The 16039-nt window shown below is 40.5% G+C and overlaps 1 protein-coding gene across 1 annotated transcript; it reads left to right on the forward strand.

Annotated features, from left to right (window-relative positions):
- The first annotated feature begins 288 nt into the window (after positions 1-288).
- Positions 289-12163, forward strand: si:dkey-65b12.6 (IgGFc-binding protein). The gene is made up of 20 exons (XM_051110541.1): positions 289-382; positions 1204-1254; positions 1453-2631; positions 2712-3052; positions 3162-3735; positions 3854-4452; positions 4574-5144; positions 5264-5859; positions 5937-6501; positions 6616-6812; positions 6919-7057; positions 7151-7755; positions 7863-8433; positions 8534-9126; positions 9209-9773; positions 9870-10066; positions 10161-10299; positions 10379-10707; positions 11165-11723; positions 11808-12163. Coding segments are annotated over exons 2-20 (8370 nt in total). The 5' UTR covers positions 289-382; positions 1204-1205; the 3' UTR covers positions 11810-12163.
- The last annotated feature ends 3876 nt before the right edge of the window (positions 12164-16039 follow it).

The following is a 16039-nucleotide window of genomic DNA, read 5'->3' on the forward strand; positions in this document are numbered from 1 at the left end:
GACCGCTCATGTGCTTTGTGAATCTTCAGTATACATTGGCCTAGTTGAGTTTGATGGTTGCAGAGGGAGGAAATGTAAACAGTGGTGTGTTCTCTTAGATCCATAAATATACACTTCAATCCATCTAAATCCTTCCCTCCTTTAAGTCAATTTGTTTTATAAACTCACAAATATTGTGTGTAATTACATCATTTCTGTCGTCAGTTTCATGTTTGCTATATTGGTGATGCGGAACGCTTATTAGCTTTAGTTTAGACACATTTTTATGTAGCTTAAAAATGAGTTCCTGTTTCCGGATTGTACCTTTTTCTCCCATCACTAGAAATCCTATATAAGCCCTCCCTTAATCTAAGTTTTTGCTCACAAGAAACCTGGCCTCCAGGTAAGTACTACTCACTCTTAAGAATTCTGTTCATCTTTTGAAGACTAACTTTAAAACTAAAATCCTTAGGATTCAGTGCTGTCAGTCGATTAAAAAGTATTACCTAATTAACTGCACATTCTTCTGCAATTAATCGCATATTAATACGGTGTATTTATATTGTCATACTTTCACATTGAAACTCCAAATTAGTGCAGAAACCAGATTTGAAATTTGTGTTTAATGGCATCTTTTTACTAGGTAGATAATTATTAATGAAGGCCATTGATACCAATACTGCTACTGATGTCTTCATTTAATGCATTGTCCCTCAATTTTACCAACATTTAATTATAATTGCAAGCCATATTTTTGACATGTAATGGGCTTGGAAAAATATGAAGAGTTCAGATGCAAAACCAGCTAAAAGCCATCTCGGTCAAAAATGAGATAATGATACTAAGTGAATGCTCTCGACACATATTATACATCCATCAAATAATTTTTCTTTTAAAGTTAAACCTGCGGCAGTCTGTCATTTGATGTCAATGAAATTAATAAAGCAAACGCTGATCTGACACACATCCAATTTTCTTCCTGTTCTTGACGGTCAATTAGGACTGTGTTTACTATGTCATTCATCCGTTTAGGAGCGAAAGAGAACTCAGTCTTATCGTGCTTTATAGCGTGTTCATATAATCTACTCTAGCCAAGGGATGCCAGAAAAAAAATGGATGCTGCGTTAAATATTTTTTTACGTGTTAAACTGAATTAATAAATAATCACACAATTAACAGGTGAATTTTGACAGTCCTAGTAAATGTATTGTTCCTCTTTTACAGCCATGGGGACCTACTCTTTTCTTTTCTGCCTGGCAGTTTTAACTGTAACCGGTAAGATTATAACAAATTAAGAATTATATTGTAATACGTTTTTTAACACTTAATCAAAATGTTTAATGGAAAGTAACTTTTGCTCCTTTTTCTTTGGCAATGCTATACTAGTACCATCACTACCTTTTGAACTATTAAGTTTTATTACTAATAATGTTTACTTTATATATGTACTGTGTTTCTGTTTTACCACAACAGTCAGCGGATGTCCTGTTGGCCGTGAATTCATCACTGCTTTCATGACAAATTACCAATATGGAAAGGCGAGTCTGAGTGTCTCTATAACAGCACAAAATGCCCCCGCCACTGTGAAAATCGAGATAAAGGCACTGAGTTACAGTGAAACTGTGAGCATTGGACGAGGTGAGACCAGAAAGGTCATCCTCCCACAAAACGCTGAGATTGAAGGTGACGGAACTTTCCGTAAAACCGTGTACATCTCTTCCAATGCCGATATCACAGTCGCTTCAGCCAACTTAAAGGAATTCACCGGAGACACCACTGTGCTCCTCCCGGTAAATGAACTTGGCAAACGTTATGTAGTTTTTACTCCAAACACGGGTCCAAGTCCATACAAAAAGGAGATAGCCATAATCAACGGCAATTCTCAAAACACAATCAGCATTCTCTCCGGTAAAAAAAATCTTTGGACATTATTTTTTGGAAGGACCAAAACCATCACTTTGGCTCCCTATGAAGTTTATCTACAACGCAGTGCTGACACGTTGACTGGAATGCAAATCACATCCAAGTTTCCAGTAGCTGTCCTGGCAGGGCATGAGTGCTCCATGATCGTAGGCACCTGTGAGCATATCTTTGAGCAGCTGGTGCCAGTTGAGTCTCTCTCCAACGAATACCTGATCCCTGCAATGCATCAGTCCTCCAGCCAGGACAAAGCCTATGTGGTTGCCCCAGATGACAACACTGTTGTGAGCATTTTCACTAGGCATAGTTACTATTCAACAAAAAGAAATCTGAATGCTGGAGAGGTTTATGCCGTTGATGTGAGCAATAACGCAGCGATGATTCGAAGTAACAAAAAAGTTATGGTGATGTATCTCAGTAGCAATTATCCCAATGATGAGTTTCTCACCAATCTCATACCCACCTCTGAGATGTCAAAATCATGGACCATTCACCCTCAAGATGGCTTCGACTCCACTGTTGTTGTTGTTGCTGAAGCAGCATCAGCCTCCAGTATCAGTGGTTCATTTAAGTGGAAGAAATTCACTGCTAATGAAAAGTTTGTATGGGCTAATAGGCCACTTGGATTACAGAAAGGTCCCATCACCATATCTGGTAATTCGCTGATGGCTGTTTATGTTTTTGGTGGGAAAGTAAGGCACGGTTATGGCTCAACAGGAGTGTGTAACACAGGTAAGAAATCATGTCTGCTTTAAAACATGACTAAATAATGACATATGAATTGAAACTGACTGAAAACTTTGTTTCCTAAGGTTTTACGCAAACGCCGGTTCCAGTAGACCCCTGTGAAAATGTTAAGTGCCGTCAGCAGGAGGTGTGCAAAAAGGGTGTCTGCGTCCCCACTGCCACCGTCACATGTCATGCAGTTGGCGATCCCCATTACAAAACTTTCGACGGGAAACTGTTCGACTTTCAGGGAACTTGTACCTACGTCATGGTCAACAATACAAAGATTCAGAACGGCCTCACACCTTTTACCATCTTGGCAAAGAATAATAACCGGGGAAGCAAAAGGGTGGCATATGTAAGGACGGTTTCTGTCCTTGTGTACAATCATGAAGTGGTGGTTGGCGGCAAAAAAGGAGTAGTAGAGGTAAAAATGAAACACACTTCTTAGGTTCTTTATGTATTTATAACCACACTGAACAATAACTAAATCTCTTTCTTTGGTGTTTGTGCCCTTGTTTCTCATTTCTCGTTAGATTGATGGTGAAAACGCTTACCTGCCTTTGACTATAGATGGTGGCAAAATAAAAGTGAATCAGAGAGGATGGAATGTTATTATATCAACAGATTTTGGCTTGGAGGTGACATATGACTGGAACATGATGTTGTATATCACAGCTCCAAATAGCTACTTCCAGACCGTAGGTGGACTTTGTGGAAACTACAACGGCGACCAAAAAGATGAATATGTTGATCCCAAAGGCAAAGTGCTCACCAATATCATTGACTTTGCCAAGTCCTGGAAGTTTCCAGATAATGATTTGTTTTGCACTGATGAGTGTAATGGAGAATGCCCAAGTTGCTCTCCAAATCTTCAAGAGGAGTACCGCAAAGAGACAAACTGCGGTGTCATGACTAAAAAGGATGGGCCATTTGCTGTTTGCCACAACACTGTGGATCCCCAGATGTATGTAGATAACTGTGTCTACGATGTCTGTATTAATAACGGTCGGAGAAACTTCCTCTGCAACAACATTCAAAGCTATGTCGGAGCTTGCATGTCAGCTGGAATCAAGATCGTTGGAAACTGGAGGACAGATGCTAACTGTCGTAAGTGCCTCTATAATTGCAAATACGAATGGAACATCTGTGTGGTGCTTTTTGTAGAATTGATTTTGTTTGTCATACAATCAGAGTATTTATTTTTGTTCTCCTCTTCTCCTCCCAGCACTGGATTGTCCAGTCAATATGCATTACGAAGCCTGCGGCACAGCCTGCGCTGCCTCTTGTGCCGATCAAAATGCCCCCAACAAGTGCACGGTGCCATGTGTGGAGGGCTGCCAATGCAATGCAGGGTTTGTCCGCAGTGGAGATGAATGCATACCTGTGAAAAACTGTGGCTGCACTTACAAAGACCGATATTATCCAGCCGAGCAGACATTTTGGGGCAACCAAAAGTGCACAGAGAAATGTGTGTGCAAAAATGGAAAAGTTGATTGTACAGCGGCAAAATGTAAGAAATCCGAAGCGTGTGATACACGGAATGGAGTGAGAGATTGTTATCCAACTTCTTATAGTACCTGCCAGGCTGCAGGGGATCCACACTACCGCACATTTGATGGTAAAGCCTTTGACTTCCAAGGGACTTGCACTTATTATTTGTCCAAACTAATCAATACAGCTGACCCATCACTCGTACCCTTTGAGGTACTGGTCAAGAATGAGAACAGAGGAAGAAACATGGCAGTTTCTTTTACCAAGACTGTATCATTAACAGTCTACGGACACACAATTGTCTTGAGTAAAGATGATCCAGGCAAAGTGAAGGTCAGTACATTAAAAAGTTTTTTAACTACACGTATGAACAAATTATACACTGATCTACAAAAACTCCAAATACTTTTAACAAAAAATGTTAACTAGTTAACTGGTCATTTGTGTCTTAAAGGTCAACAATCTGTTTGTGAATTTGCCATTTGAACAAGAGGAAGGTCGATTCTCCATATTCTACAGTGGCTTCTCTGGTGTGGTAAAAACTGACTTTGATCTGACTTTGAATTTCAACTGGGAAAGCCACGTAGAACTGAAACTGCCCAGCACTTACTCTGGTGAAGTGGGAGGGCTTTGCGGCAACTGGAACAACAACGCTAATGATGATTTCCTGACTCCTGCCAAAACTCCTGCTGCAACCCCAACAATTTTCGGATCCAGCTGGAAAGTCAAAAATGACCCCGCATGCTCAGACGAATGTCAGGGCAACGCTTGTCCTAAATGTGACGGCCCAGCGAAAAACCTTGTCACCTTTACAAAGCCTTGCAGCATGATCACAGACAAACAGGGCCCATTTAAAGACTGCCATATTAAAGTTAATCCAAATCAGTTTTATGAGGATTGTTTGTATGATATGTGCATGTACAATGGACATTCAACAGCCCTCTGCGGTGCTCTGACTGCATACACAGCTGCTTGCCAAAAAGCACTTGGCACCGTGGAATCCTGGAGAACCAACAATTTCTGCCGTTAGTATTTGTTGCTCTGTTTCATTGTTTACTTCTATTTAAGATTTTGAATTATTCATAACTCAAAATTGATGCAAGAAATGGTTGTAAAATCAGTCCTCTATATCATTTGTCCACAGCTTCATCCTGTATGGAAAACAGCCACTATGAGGTTTGTGCAACAGGATGTTCCCAAACCTGCAATGGCCTCACTCAGCCCGAGGCCTGTAAGGACACTCCCTGCGTTGAAGGCTGTGTATGTGATGAGGGCTTTGTCCTGAGCAACGGTGAGTGTGTGGCTATCGAACGATGTGGCTGTTCTTATGAGGGCCGTTATTACCAACTGGGCCAGAAGTTCTTCCCTCAAGACAAGTGCAAGCAGAGATGTGTGTGCAAAGAGAACGGAAGAGTTCAATGTGATGATGCATTCACCTGCAAAGCAAACGAAAAGTGCCAGGTCCTGGATGGAGTTCAGGGCTGCTTCCCTGAGGGCAAAGCAGTTTGCTCAGTATCGGGCTTTGGGCTTTATCAATCATTTGATGGGAGGTCCTTCGCTGTTGAAGGAGACTGTGAGTACAGAATGGCAGAGACAGTTGAGGACGAGGATGAGGACATAAGCTTTTTCAGTTTAGCAGTGAAACAGCAGTCGTCTGAGCCTGCCTTCACCCGAAGAGTTATTATACAAATAGAAGATACCGAGATTACTTTGCTGCCCGGCAGCATCTGGGAGGTTCAGGTAATGTTTTAGAAGATCAAGAACTGCAACCTACACCTATACAAGCTTTAAGTTTTAAGTTGGTGTCTTCTTTACAGGTGGACAACGTTAAAACCAATCTGCCAGCGACTCTGGACGAAGGACTAATAGAAGTCTATCAGAGCGGTGTTAATATTATTGTGGAAACAAACTTTGGATTGAAACTGACATATGACACAGTCTCAATGGTCAAAATTGAGATCCTGTCCACTTTTAAAAATATAGTCAAAGGACTCTGTGGTAACTACAATGAAAACAGTGCAGACGATTTCCTCCTGCCAGGCGGTCTTCAGACAATTTCTGTGGTAGATTTTGCTCATGCCTGGGTTTCACCATCATACAAACTGACGTGCCAAACAACTTGCGGGCCCAAGTGTTTAAATCCTGACAAAGACAAACAGAAGGAGGCAGAGAAAGTTTGCGGTCTGCTAATCTCAGAAAAGGGACCATTTTCTACATGTTACGCAAAAATTCCACCTCAGAAATATTTTGAAGAATGTGTCAAAGATGTGGCAGTACAACCAAACGACAAGTCAGCTCATTGTCGCCACATACAAAGATATGTTACTAGCTGTCAAGAGATTGGGACATCAGTCAGCATTTGGAGGAATAACACCTTCTGTCGTAAGTGGCTGCATACTAAATGCTTTACTTTAGACATGCTAATGATTTGGAAAAACAGCTGTTCTACCTTGAACTGAACAATATGCATTTTTAAGTGGCTCTGCTTTCTTCCAGCACTCACATGTCTGAAAAACAGTCACTATGAACTCTGTGCTGACACCTGTACCTCGACCTGTGCAAGCCTGACAAAGTCACAGAAATGCCCATTGTGTCAAGAAGGATGTCAGTGTAATGATGGCTTTTTGTTTGATGGAGGTGAATGTAGGACTTTGGATAGTTGTGGTTGTAATGTAGATAGAACATTTTACAAGGTGAGAATCTATCTGGTCTGTTCTTTTCTTGCTTGTTAGCTTTTGCAAATAGTGATTGACACAAACAGTGACTTTTCGTCTTTCCCGCCAAAATATTATTCTGCAGTCTGGTCAGATAGTAATTCGGGAAGAGTGTGCAGAGAAATGCACCTGCAAAGCTGGAGTGTTCACCTGTGAACCCATGGAATGTAATGAAGATCAGGTCTGTGGCATAAAAAACGGTGCCACTGGATGCTACGACAAAAGTATTTATGATTAGATTAAGTCCACCATAAATGAAAAATATTTGTTTTTATGTCAGACGTTTCATTTCTTTTTTCTTTGTTTAATCCTTGTAGACACATACTGTCCAGCCAACATGCATTTTGACGCCTGTGCCACAGCCTGTCCTGCAACCTGTGTTGATCGGGATGGTTCAGAGGACTGCACTAAAGCATGTACAGAGGGCTGCGTCTGCAATGACGGTTTTGTCCGTAGTGGAGATGACTGTATATCTGTGAAGAAGTGTGGCTGCTCTTACAAAGGCCGATATTATCTGCCCAACGAGGCATTTTGGGGTGAAAAACAATGCACAGAGAAATGTGTGTGCAACCCTCAAACTGGAAATGTTGAGTGCACATCATCAAAGTGTAATCCTGGCCTATTGTGTGGTACACGGAATGGAGTGAAAGATTGTTACCCATTGTCCTATAGTACCTGCCAGGCTGCAGGGGATCCACACTACCACACATTTGATGGTAAATCCTTCAATTTCCAAGGAACCTGCACTTATTATTTGTCCAAAGTACTCAATACGGCTGACCCATCACTGATACCCTTTGAGGTACTGGTCAGCAATGATAACAGAGGAGGGAACAAGGGCGTTTCTTTTACCAAGACTGTATCATTAACAGTCTATGGACACACAATTGTCTTAAGTAAGGAAAGCCCACAGAAAGTGAAGGTCAGTTCATCAAAAGACACACTAATATAAATAACTGCATGCATAAATCAAGAAAAAAAAAACACTTGACTTTAAACATAAATTGATAAGATGAATTTTTCTTAAAGGTCAACAATCTGTTCGTGAAATTGCCATTTGAAGGACAAGATGGTCGGATCTCCATATTTTATAGTGGGAACTTTGGTGTGATAAAAACAGACTTTGGTCTGACTTTGAAATTCAACTGGGAAAGCCACGTAATGCTGATTCTCCCCAGCACTTATTCTGGTGAAGTAGGAGGGCTTTGCGGCAACTGGAATGACAATGCCGATGATGATTTCCTGACTCCTAACAACAACTTTGCTGCAACCCCAACAATTTTCGGAACCAGCTGGAAAGTCACAAATGACACCGATTGCTCAGATGGATGCAAGGGCAGCGCATGTTCTAAATGTGACGCCGCAGAGAGAAACCAAGACACTTTTACAAAGCCCTGCAGCAAGATCTTAGACAAACAGGGACCGTTTAAAGGTTGCCATGATAAAGTTAATCCAGCTGAGTTTTACGAGGATTGTGTGTATGATATGTGCATGTATGGTGGCCAACAGCCAGCCCTCTGCAGTGCTCTGGCTGCATACACAGCTGCTTGCCAAGATGCACTGGGCAAAGTGGAATCCTGGAGAACCAACAATTTCTGCCGTTAGTATTGCACTTAGTACCTCAAATAATCTGAAATACAAATTACACTAGTTTAATGGTTTATTTAGTGGCATTCATCCTTAATATGGTCTTTCTACAGCTACAACCTGCAAGGCAAACAGCCACTATGAGATTTGCGCAACAGGATGCCTCCAAACCTGCCGTGGCCTCACTGAGCCCAAGAACTGCAAGGGCACCCCCTGTGTTGAAGGCTGCACATGTGACAAAGGTTTTGTCCTGAGCGACGGTGAGTGTGTGGCTGCGCAGCAGTGTGGCTGTGTTTACAAGGGCCTGTACTACCAACTGGGACAGGATTTCTTCCCTCAAGACAACTGCAAGCAGAGATGTACGTGCAAAGAGAATGGAAAAGTTCAGTGTGATGATGGATTCACCTGCAAATCAAACGAAAAGTGCCAGTTCCTGGATGGAGTTCAGGGCTGTTTCCCTGAGGGCAAGGGGGTTTGCACAGTATTAGGCTTTGGGATTTATCAATCATTTGATGGGAGGTCGTTTACTGTTGAAGGAGACTGTGAGTACAGAATGGTAGAGACGACTCAGAACCAAAATCAGAAGAACTCTTTCAATGTATTAGTGAAACAGCAGTCCTCTGAGCCTGTCTTTACTCGAAGAGTTGAAGTACAAATAGGAGAAACCAAGATTACTTTGCTGCCAGGCCACATCTGGGAGGTTCAGGTAATGTACTGCTTACTGACTATTGTTTTAGAAGATCAAGAACTGCTACCTACAAAGTTATGTGGTGTTGTTGTCTTTACAGGTTGACAAAGTTAAAACCAGTCTTCCTGCGACTTTAAATGAAGGACTTGTGCAAGTCTATCAGAGTGGTGTTAATATTATTGTGAAAACAAACTTTGGATTGAAACTGGCATATGATACTGTTTCCATGGTCAGAATTGAGATCCCGTCCAATTTTAAAAATGCAGTCAAAGGAGTTTGTGGTGACTACAATGGAAACAGTGAAGATGATTTCCGCCTGCCAGGTGGTATTCAGACGACTTCTGCTGAATACTTTGCTGAGGGCTGGGTTTCACCATCAGACAAACAGATGTGTCACACAGGCTGCGGCTCCAAGTGTTTAGATCCTGGCAAGGACAAACAGAAAGAGGCAGAGATAGATTGCAGAATGCTAATCCCAGACAAGGGACCATTTTCTAGTTGTTACTTAAAAATTCCACCTCAGAAATTCTTTGAACAATGTGTCAAAGATGTGGCAGCACAACCAAATGACAAGACAGTTCACTGTCAGCACATACAAAGGTATGTTGCCATCTGTCAAGAGAATGGGATTTTAATCAACATCTGGAGGAACAACACCTTCTGTCGTAAGTGCCTGCATGTTGCAAAATAGCCATCTTCTTTCTAATCCTCCAAAAACTAATTCCTGAGCCAGTCCCTAAAACAATCTTGTATTCTCACAGCACTTCAGTGTTCAGGTAACAGTCACTATGAGCTTTGCACTGACACCTGTGGCTCATCCTGTGCTAGCCTGACTAAATTACAGAAATGCCCACCATGTCAGGAGGGATGTCAGTGTGACGATGGCTTCGCGTTTGATGGAGGTGAATGTAAGCCTTTGCAGGAGTGTGGTTGTGCAGTAAAGGGAAAGTTTTACAAGGTGAGAAACCATTGCATTTCTTCTCTGCAGTAGTCAAACATCCCACTAGTCATGGGAAAGCACTGAAACTTACTGTCTCCTGTTTGTTCTGCAGTCTGGTCAGACAATCGTTATGGAAAAATGTGCAGAAAAATGCCTCTGCAAAGCTGGAGTGTTTTCTTGTCAGCCTATGAAATGTGACGCCAATCAGATCTGTGACAGCCAAGATGGTGTCGTTGGGTGCTACAATAGAGGTAAGTACAAACTTTGTACAGCATTTCCGAAGTTCATTTTTGAATAAAACCATGATACAGATTTGCATCCACGTTCCAGATCCTTGCACTAACTTTGTGTGCCGTGAACAAGAGCAGTGCACAGTACAGAACAACAGGGCAATGTGTGTTGCAAAATCAAAGGCCTCTTGCATTGCCAAGGGAGATCCTCATTACAAAACCTTCGATGGCAACCACTTCTCCTTCCAGGGTACCTGCTCCTATACTTTAGTTAAAACTTCAGGCAAAGACCAAACACTAACACCTTTCAAAATCATCAACAAGAACGACTTTCTCAAAGGCACACGTGGTTCTTACGTCAGGTCAGCCACCATTACAGTCAAAGAGCGTGAAATCACATTCATCCGAGGCAGCCGCAATCGTGTGACAGTAAGTCAGTACAGAACATTCAACACAGAAGTATTACAGGTCCAGACATGTGACTATCCATCAAGTCTGTATTAAAACATCTCAGTGTCCCTCTAAGGCAGGGATAGGCAACATCGGTCCTGGAGTGCCGATGTCCTAGCTCCAACCCTAAAAAAAACACTCACCTGCCTGTAGCCTTAGTAACCTTGATTAGCTTGTTCAGGTGTGTTTGATTAGGGTTGGAGCTAAACTCTGCAGGACAGCAGCACTTCAGGACAGACGTTACCTATCCCTGCTCTGAGGTAATATTGTACACCAGGCATAGCCAACTTGCTCCTGGAGGGCTACCTTTCTGCAGACTTCAGTAGAGATAAAATCTGCAGCATGTTAGACTTCTAGGAGCAGGGTTGGTTCCTATGTACTCTGGAAATTCACTGCTTAACATATCTGTTGCTTGCTCTCCTTTTTTCCTGTCCAGGTTGATGGCACAATTTTAAACCTTCCCGTGTTTTTGAATTCTGAGAAGATCAGCATTACCCTTTCAGGTGCTATAGGGATTCTGCAGACAGATTTTGGTTTGGAGGTCCAGTATAACTGGGCAGATACCTTTATGGTGACATTGTCCAGCAGCTACTACAATAACGTTGTTGGAATGTGTGGAACCTACAATAATGTTGTAGAGGATGATTATATCACACCGAATGGTAACGGCATAACAGACATCGCAGAATGGGCAAAGTCTTGGAGTGTCCCTGAAAGCAACAGCAGCTGCTGGCACTTCCCCCCTTGCTCAGATGTTAATAAGCTGCAATATAGCGGACCAACCTACTGTGGCTTGTTGTTTAAGGAATCAGGACCGTTTGCCCAGTGTCGTGACGTAATAACAAAGAGGCGATTCGCTGATGACTGCCTTTTCCAAATGTGTCTCAATGATGGAACCCAGAAATCTTTCTGCACTTCCCTTAATCATTATGCGCGCGCCTGTGCGCTAGTGAAGGCTGACGTGTCTCCAGAGTGGACGACGCTCGCCAACTGCTGTAAGTGATGACTATGACTCAAGATCTTTGTTTAATGGAAATTACATTAATGCTAACACTTTCCTTGTCTTTTATTCTCAACAGGATGAAGATGATGAGGTTTCGTGTAGCCCAAAAAGCAGTGAATATGAAAAAAAAATTAAATGAATAAATCTCTCTTGTGCACTTCACAGTATACTGACATATAGCAATGTTTCAGTTTCTGTCAATACTTAATAACACACTACTTAATATGTGATTTGGTGTTCTAAAATAGATGTTTAAGTGAGTTTCTTTTTCTAAATGACCACATATTCATGGATGTCAATTCGTCCTGTCCACAAATCAGACTGTTATTGATCCTGGGTTAAACTGTTCTGTATATTCTTTCAAGTGCCTCCATACTTAACATATTTCCAATATATATGACATTAATAAACTTAGTAAATTCTTGCATTTCATTTAGCCGTGTCATTTTTTTTATGTTAGTGATCATATCACTGTTATCATATCATAAATGGTAAAAATCATTAACAGAAATATAGGTTGTGCCAACCATACTATATGTCATATCAGTTGGTACGTTCCCATATCAAGTCTCAGGCCAAAACAACAAACATAATACACCTTCCTGATAATCAGAAACTCCTTAACTAACAAAAAGTGGAGAAAACAAGTCCAGAAAGAAAATGGCACCCCCTCTCTACTTAACCCTGTTCCAAATTAACAAAGCAAACAAGTTAAAGATCCCATAACAAAACAAAATAGAAACAAATATTAGCTTACAAACAAATATCAGGTTTTCTAGCTGTAAAGATGCAAATTAAAACAGCAGGTGGATTAACACAATATCACTGAGAATCCAATCAGCCAAATATAGTTCACAAGCAACAAAGTAATATCTATTATTGACTAATTATGTAACATGAATGACAAACTAAATGCTGTGAAAAGACTATACAGCAGATACATATTCATACATGTGAATAACGTGAATATAGGCCACATATATAGTTATAGTTCAACTTGCTGGTGTGTTTATGGTCTGTCTTTAATCTTTAAAGACTGCAATCAAAGTGCGCACATTCAACAGGCCAAAAGCTCAATGCAGTGCCACAAAAAAAGAAAGAAAGAAATATTTCAAATAGGAAGATCAAAGTTGGCAACTTTAATCTGTCTTTAATCTTTCCAATATGCAGACAGTTTATAGCAGCCTGTACAAACATCCACTAATCTGGAATCTACACATAAAAAGATATACAGTATTTTCACCTGGTAGGGCATTTCAGAGAGCAGTTTTAATTTACTGTCACATTATTCCTGAACTAATGTTGATTAACCTAATCATTCCTAAAACTAATGATGATTAACCTTAAGGTCAATTCACAGATGCTGACAAATGGCAATAGACACCTTTGGCAGGTTTTGTGGGATCGGTTTGTTACCCCTGTCAGTGTCTGTTGGTGCTTGTTTTCACCGATTTAACATGTTGACCATCTGTTATGACATTTGCTTCGAATAATACAGTGCACATGATTCACAATAAATAAATCCACTTAGCTACTCTTCAGTACTGATGCTATGGAGCGACCACAAAAATGGAAGTTAAAAGACAAAATTCGAACTCACTTGTTGCTCTGACAGCTGTGGTGTGCAATTCCCTATTCTAATACAATTTCCAAACAAATCTCATAAAAGTCCTTGGTGTAAACGGCCCTGCGATGAACACAGAAAGTCTTAACAGAGTGCCAAATCCAAAAATCACAATGGGAAAGGATGCTTAGAAGAAGCAGACATTAGATACTTACAGGTGCATCTCAATAAATTAGAATGTTGTGGAAAAGTTCATTTATTTCAGTAATTCAACTCAAATGATGAAACTTGTATTAAATAAATTCGGTGCACACAGACTGAAGTAGTTTGAGTCTTTGGTTCTTTTAATTGTGATGATTTTGGCTCACATGTAACAGAAACCTACCAATTCACTATCTCAACAAATTAGAATACTTCATAAGACCAATAAAGACCAATTTTTAGTGAATTGTTGGCCTTCTGGAAAGTATGTTCATTTACTGTATATGTACTCAATACTTGGAAGGTGCTCCTTTTGCTTTAATTACTGCCTCAATTCAGCGTGGCATGGAGGTGATCAGTCTGTGGCACTGCTGAGGTGGCATGGAAGCCCAGGTTTCTTCAGCTCATCTGCATTTTTTGGTCTCTTGTTTCTCATCTTCCTCTTGACAATACCCCATAGATTCTCTATGGGGTTCAGGTCTGATGAGTTTCCTGGCCAGTCAAGCACACCAGGTTGGGGCAGGTGCCAAATCCTGCTGGAAAATGAAATCAGCATCTATAAAAAGCTGGTCAGCAGAAGGAAGCATGAAGTGCTCTAAAATTTCTTGGTAAACGGGTGCAGTAACTTTGGTTTTCAAAAAACACAGTGGACCAACACCAGCAGATGACATTGCACCCCAAATCATCACAGACTGTGGAAACTTAACACTGGACTTCAAGTAACTTCTCCACCCTTCCTCCAGACTCTAGGACCTTGGTTTCCAAATGAAATACAAAACTTGCTCTCATCTGAAAAGAGGACTTTGGACCACTGGGCAACAGTCCATTTCTTCTTCTCCTTAGCCCAGGTAAGACGCCTCTGACACTGTCTGTGGTTCAGGAGTGGCTTAACAAGAGGAATACGACAACTGTAGCCAAATTCCTTGACACGTCTGTGTGTGGTGGCTCTTGATGCCTTGACCCCAGCCTCAGTCCATTCCTGGTGAAGCTCACCCAAATTCTTGAATCGATTTTGCTTGACAAGCCTCTCAAGGCTGCAGTTCTCTCGGTTGGTTGTGCATCTTTTTCTTCCACACTTTTTCCTTCCACTCAACTTTCTGTTAACATGTTTGGATACAGCACTCTGTGAACAGCCAGCTTCTTTGGGCAATAAATGTTTGTGGCTTTCCCTCCTTGTAAAGGGTGTCAATGATTGTCTTCTGGACAACTGTCAGATCAGCAGTCTTCCCCATGATTGTGTAGCCTAGTGAACCAAACTGAGAGACCATTTTGAAGGCTCAGGAAACCTTTGCAGGTATTTTGAGTTGATTAGCTGATTGGCATGTCACCATATTCTAATTTGTTGAGATGCGTTGAATTTATTTAATACACGAGTTTCACAATTTGAGTTGAATTACTGAAATAAATGAACTTTTCCACGACATTCTAATTTACTGAGATGCTTAGTTGCTAAAACACAATTCATGAAACAAATCACCATTCACCAATTCACACAACTATAAACACATCTCAAAATTACACTGCAACTTGTACAGCCTCAAGATTCCATGTCAACATTACATATTATATTCAAAAACATGTTCCCTTTTGTCATAATCCTCATATTACACACAAAAACCAACATAGTGAGATTAATTCAAAACACTGTTACTAAAACTCCTTTTGGGAATTACACTGCTGTAAAATGATCTTGCAGTAGATGTAAAGCAGTTTTTAAAAAAAAGTTCAAAAATCCAAAGAATTGAATATGAACTCAGTAAATATTAACTTTTTGGTTTTGCAACCAAAAGTTCTGCATGATCTGCTTCCTGAATTTACCCAGGTAAAGTTGCATACACTTTTTGGAATATCCCATGAGAATCCCAATTTGTGAAACATCAAAATTTACTCTCCACACCCAGGCCGAAGAACAAAATGTATTATTGTAATCCCAATGCAAACAAGTTAACAACAAACAAATTTGCAAATAAACAAGTTCAAATTGGTTGTACTCAGTAAAATTATGACCAAATGTGCTGAATTAGAAAATGAAGCAAGCAGAAAAAATACATTCTTGGGTGTATGAACACAGACCGTTTAAAAAATGAAGCTAAATGAGATGGTTCTGCTATCCTGGATTGATTTTTAAAGGCAACTACTATGTAATATTTCATTTCAGAAGTCTCTGTTTACTTTTATGACTATTTATTCTTTAATTAACTGCAGTTATACAGATTGCTTGTCATACATCCTGCCATACTGCTACTACAAGCAGTGTTTGCCTAGCATTAACACACATGTTCAAAGTAAAGGCAGACGTGACAGATTGTTTTTTAGAAATTTACATAACTCATGTTTTCCCATTGGCAGCTTTTCAAACTCATTGGTGATTTTATGAACTAGCAGTATCAAGACTGATAAGCACAGGGCTGTAAAATAAAATTTTACTTAAACTTTTAAAATAGTTAAGTAACTTGGGCAAGTATAAAAAATGTACACTGTGCCAGTCATTTGACTGAAAAGTTTTCTTAAGCTCTTGATCTCATTATTGTACACACACACAC

The sequence above is a fragment of the Labeo rohita genome, chromosome 5 (genome assembly GCF_022985175.1).
Source record: "Labeo rohita strain BAU-BD-2019 chromosome 5, IGBB_LRoh.1.0, whole genome shotgun sequence".
In the NCBI taxonomy this organism is placed as follows: domain Eukaryota; kingdom Metazoa; phylum Chordata; class Actinopteri; order Cypriniformes; family Cyprinidae; genus Labeo; species Labeo rohita.

What these genes read in the sequence shown, in the direction of transcription:
- si:dkey-65b12.6 (XM_051110541.1), top strand. Translation starts at nt 1,206, where the DNA reads ATGGGGACCTACTCTTTTCTTTTCTGCCTGGCAGTTTTAACTGTAACC. An exon ending in GCAAAAAAGGAGTAGTAGAG is followed by an intron (nt 3,053 to 3,161) that starts GTAAAAATGAAA and finishes ATTTCTCGTTAG; the next exon opens with ATTGATGGTGAAAACGCTTA. An exon ending in GAGGAACAACACCTTCTGTC is followed by an intron (nt 9,774 to 9,869) that starts GTAAGTGCCTGC and finishes GTATTCTCACAG; the next exon opens with CACTTCAGTGTTCAGGTAAC.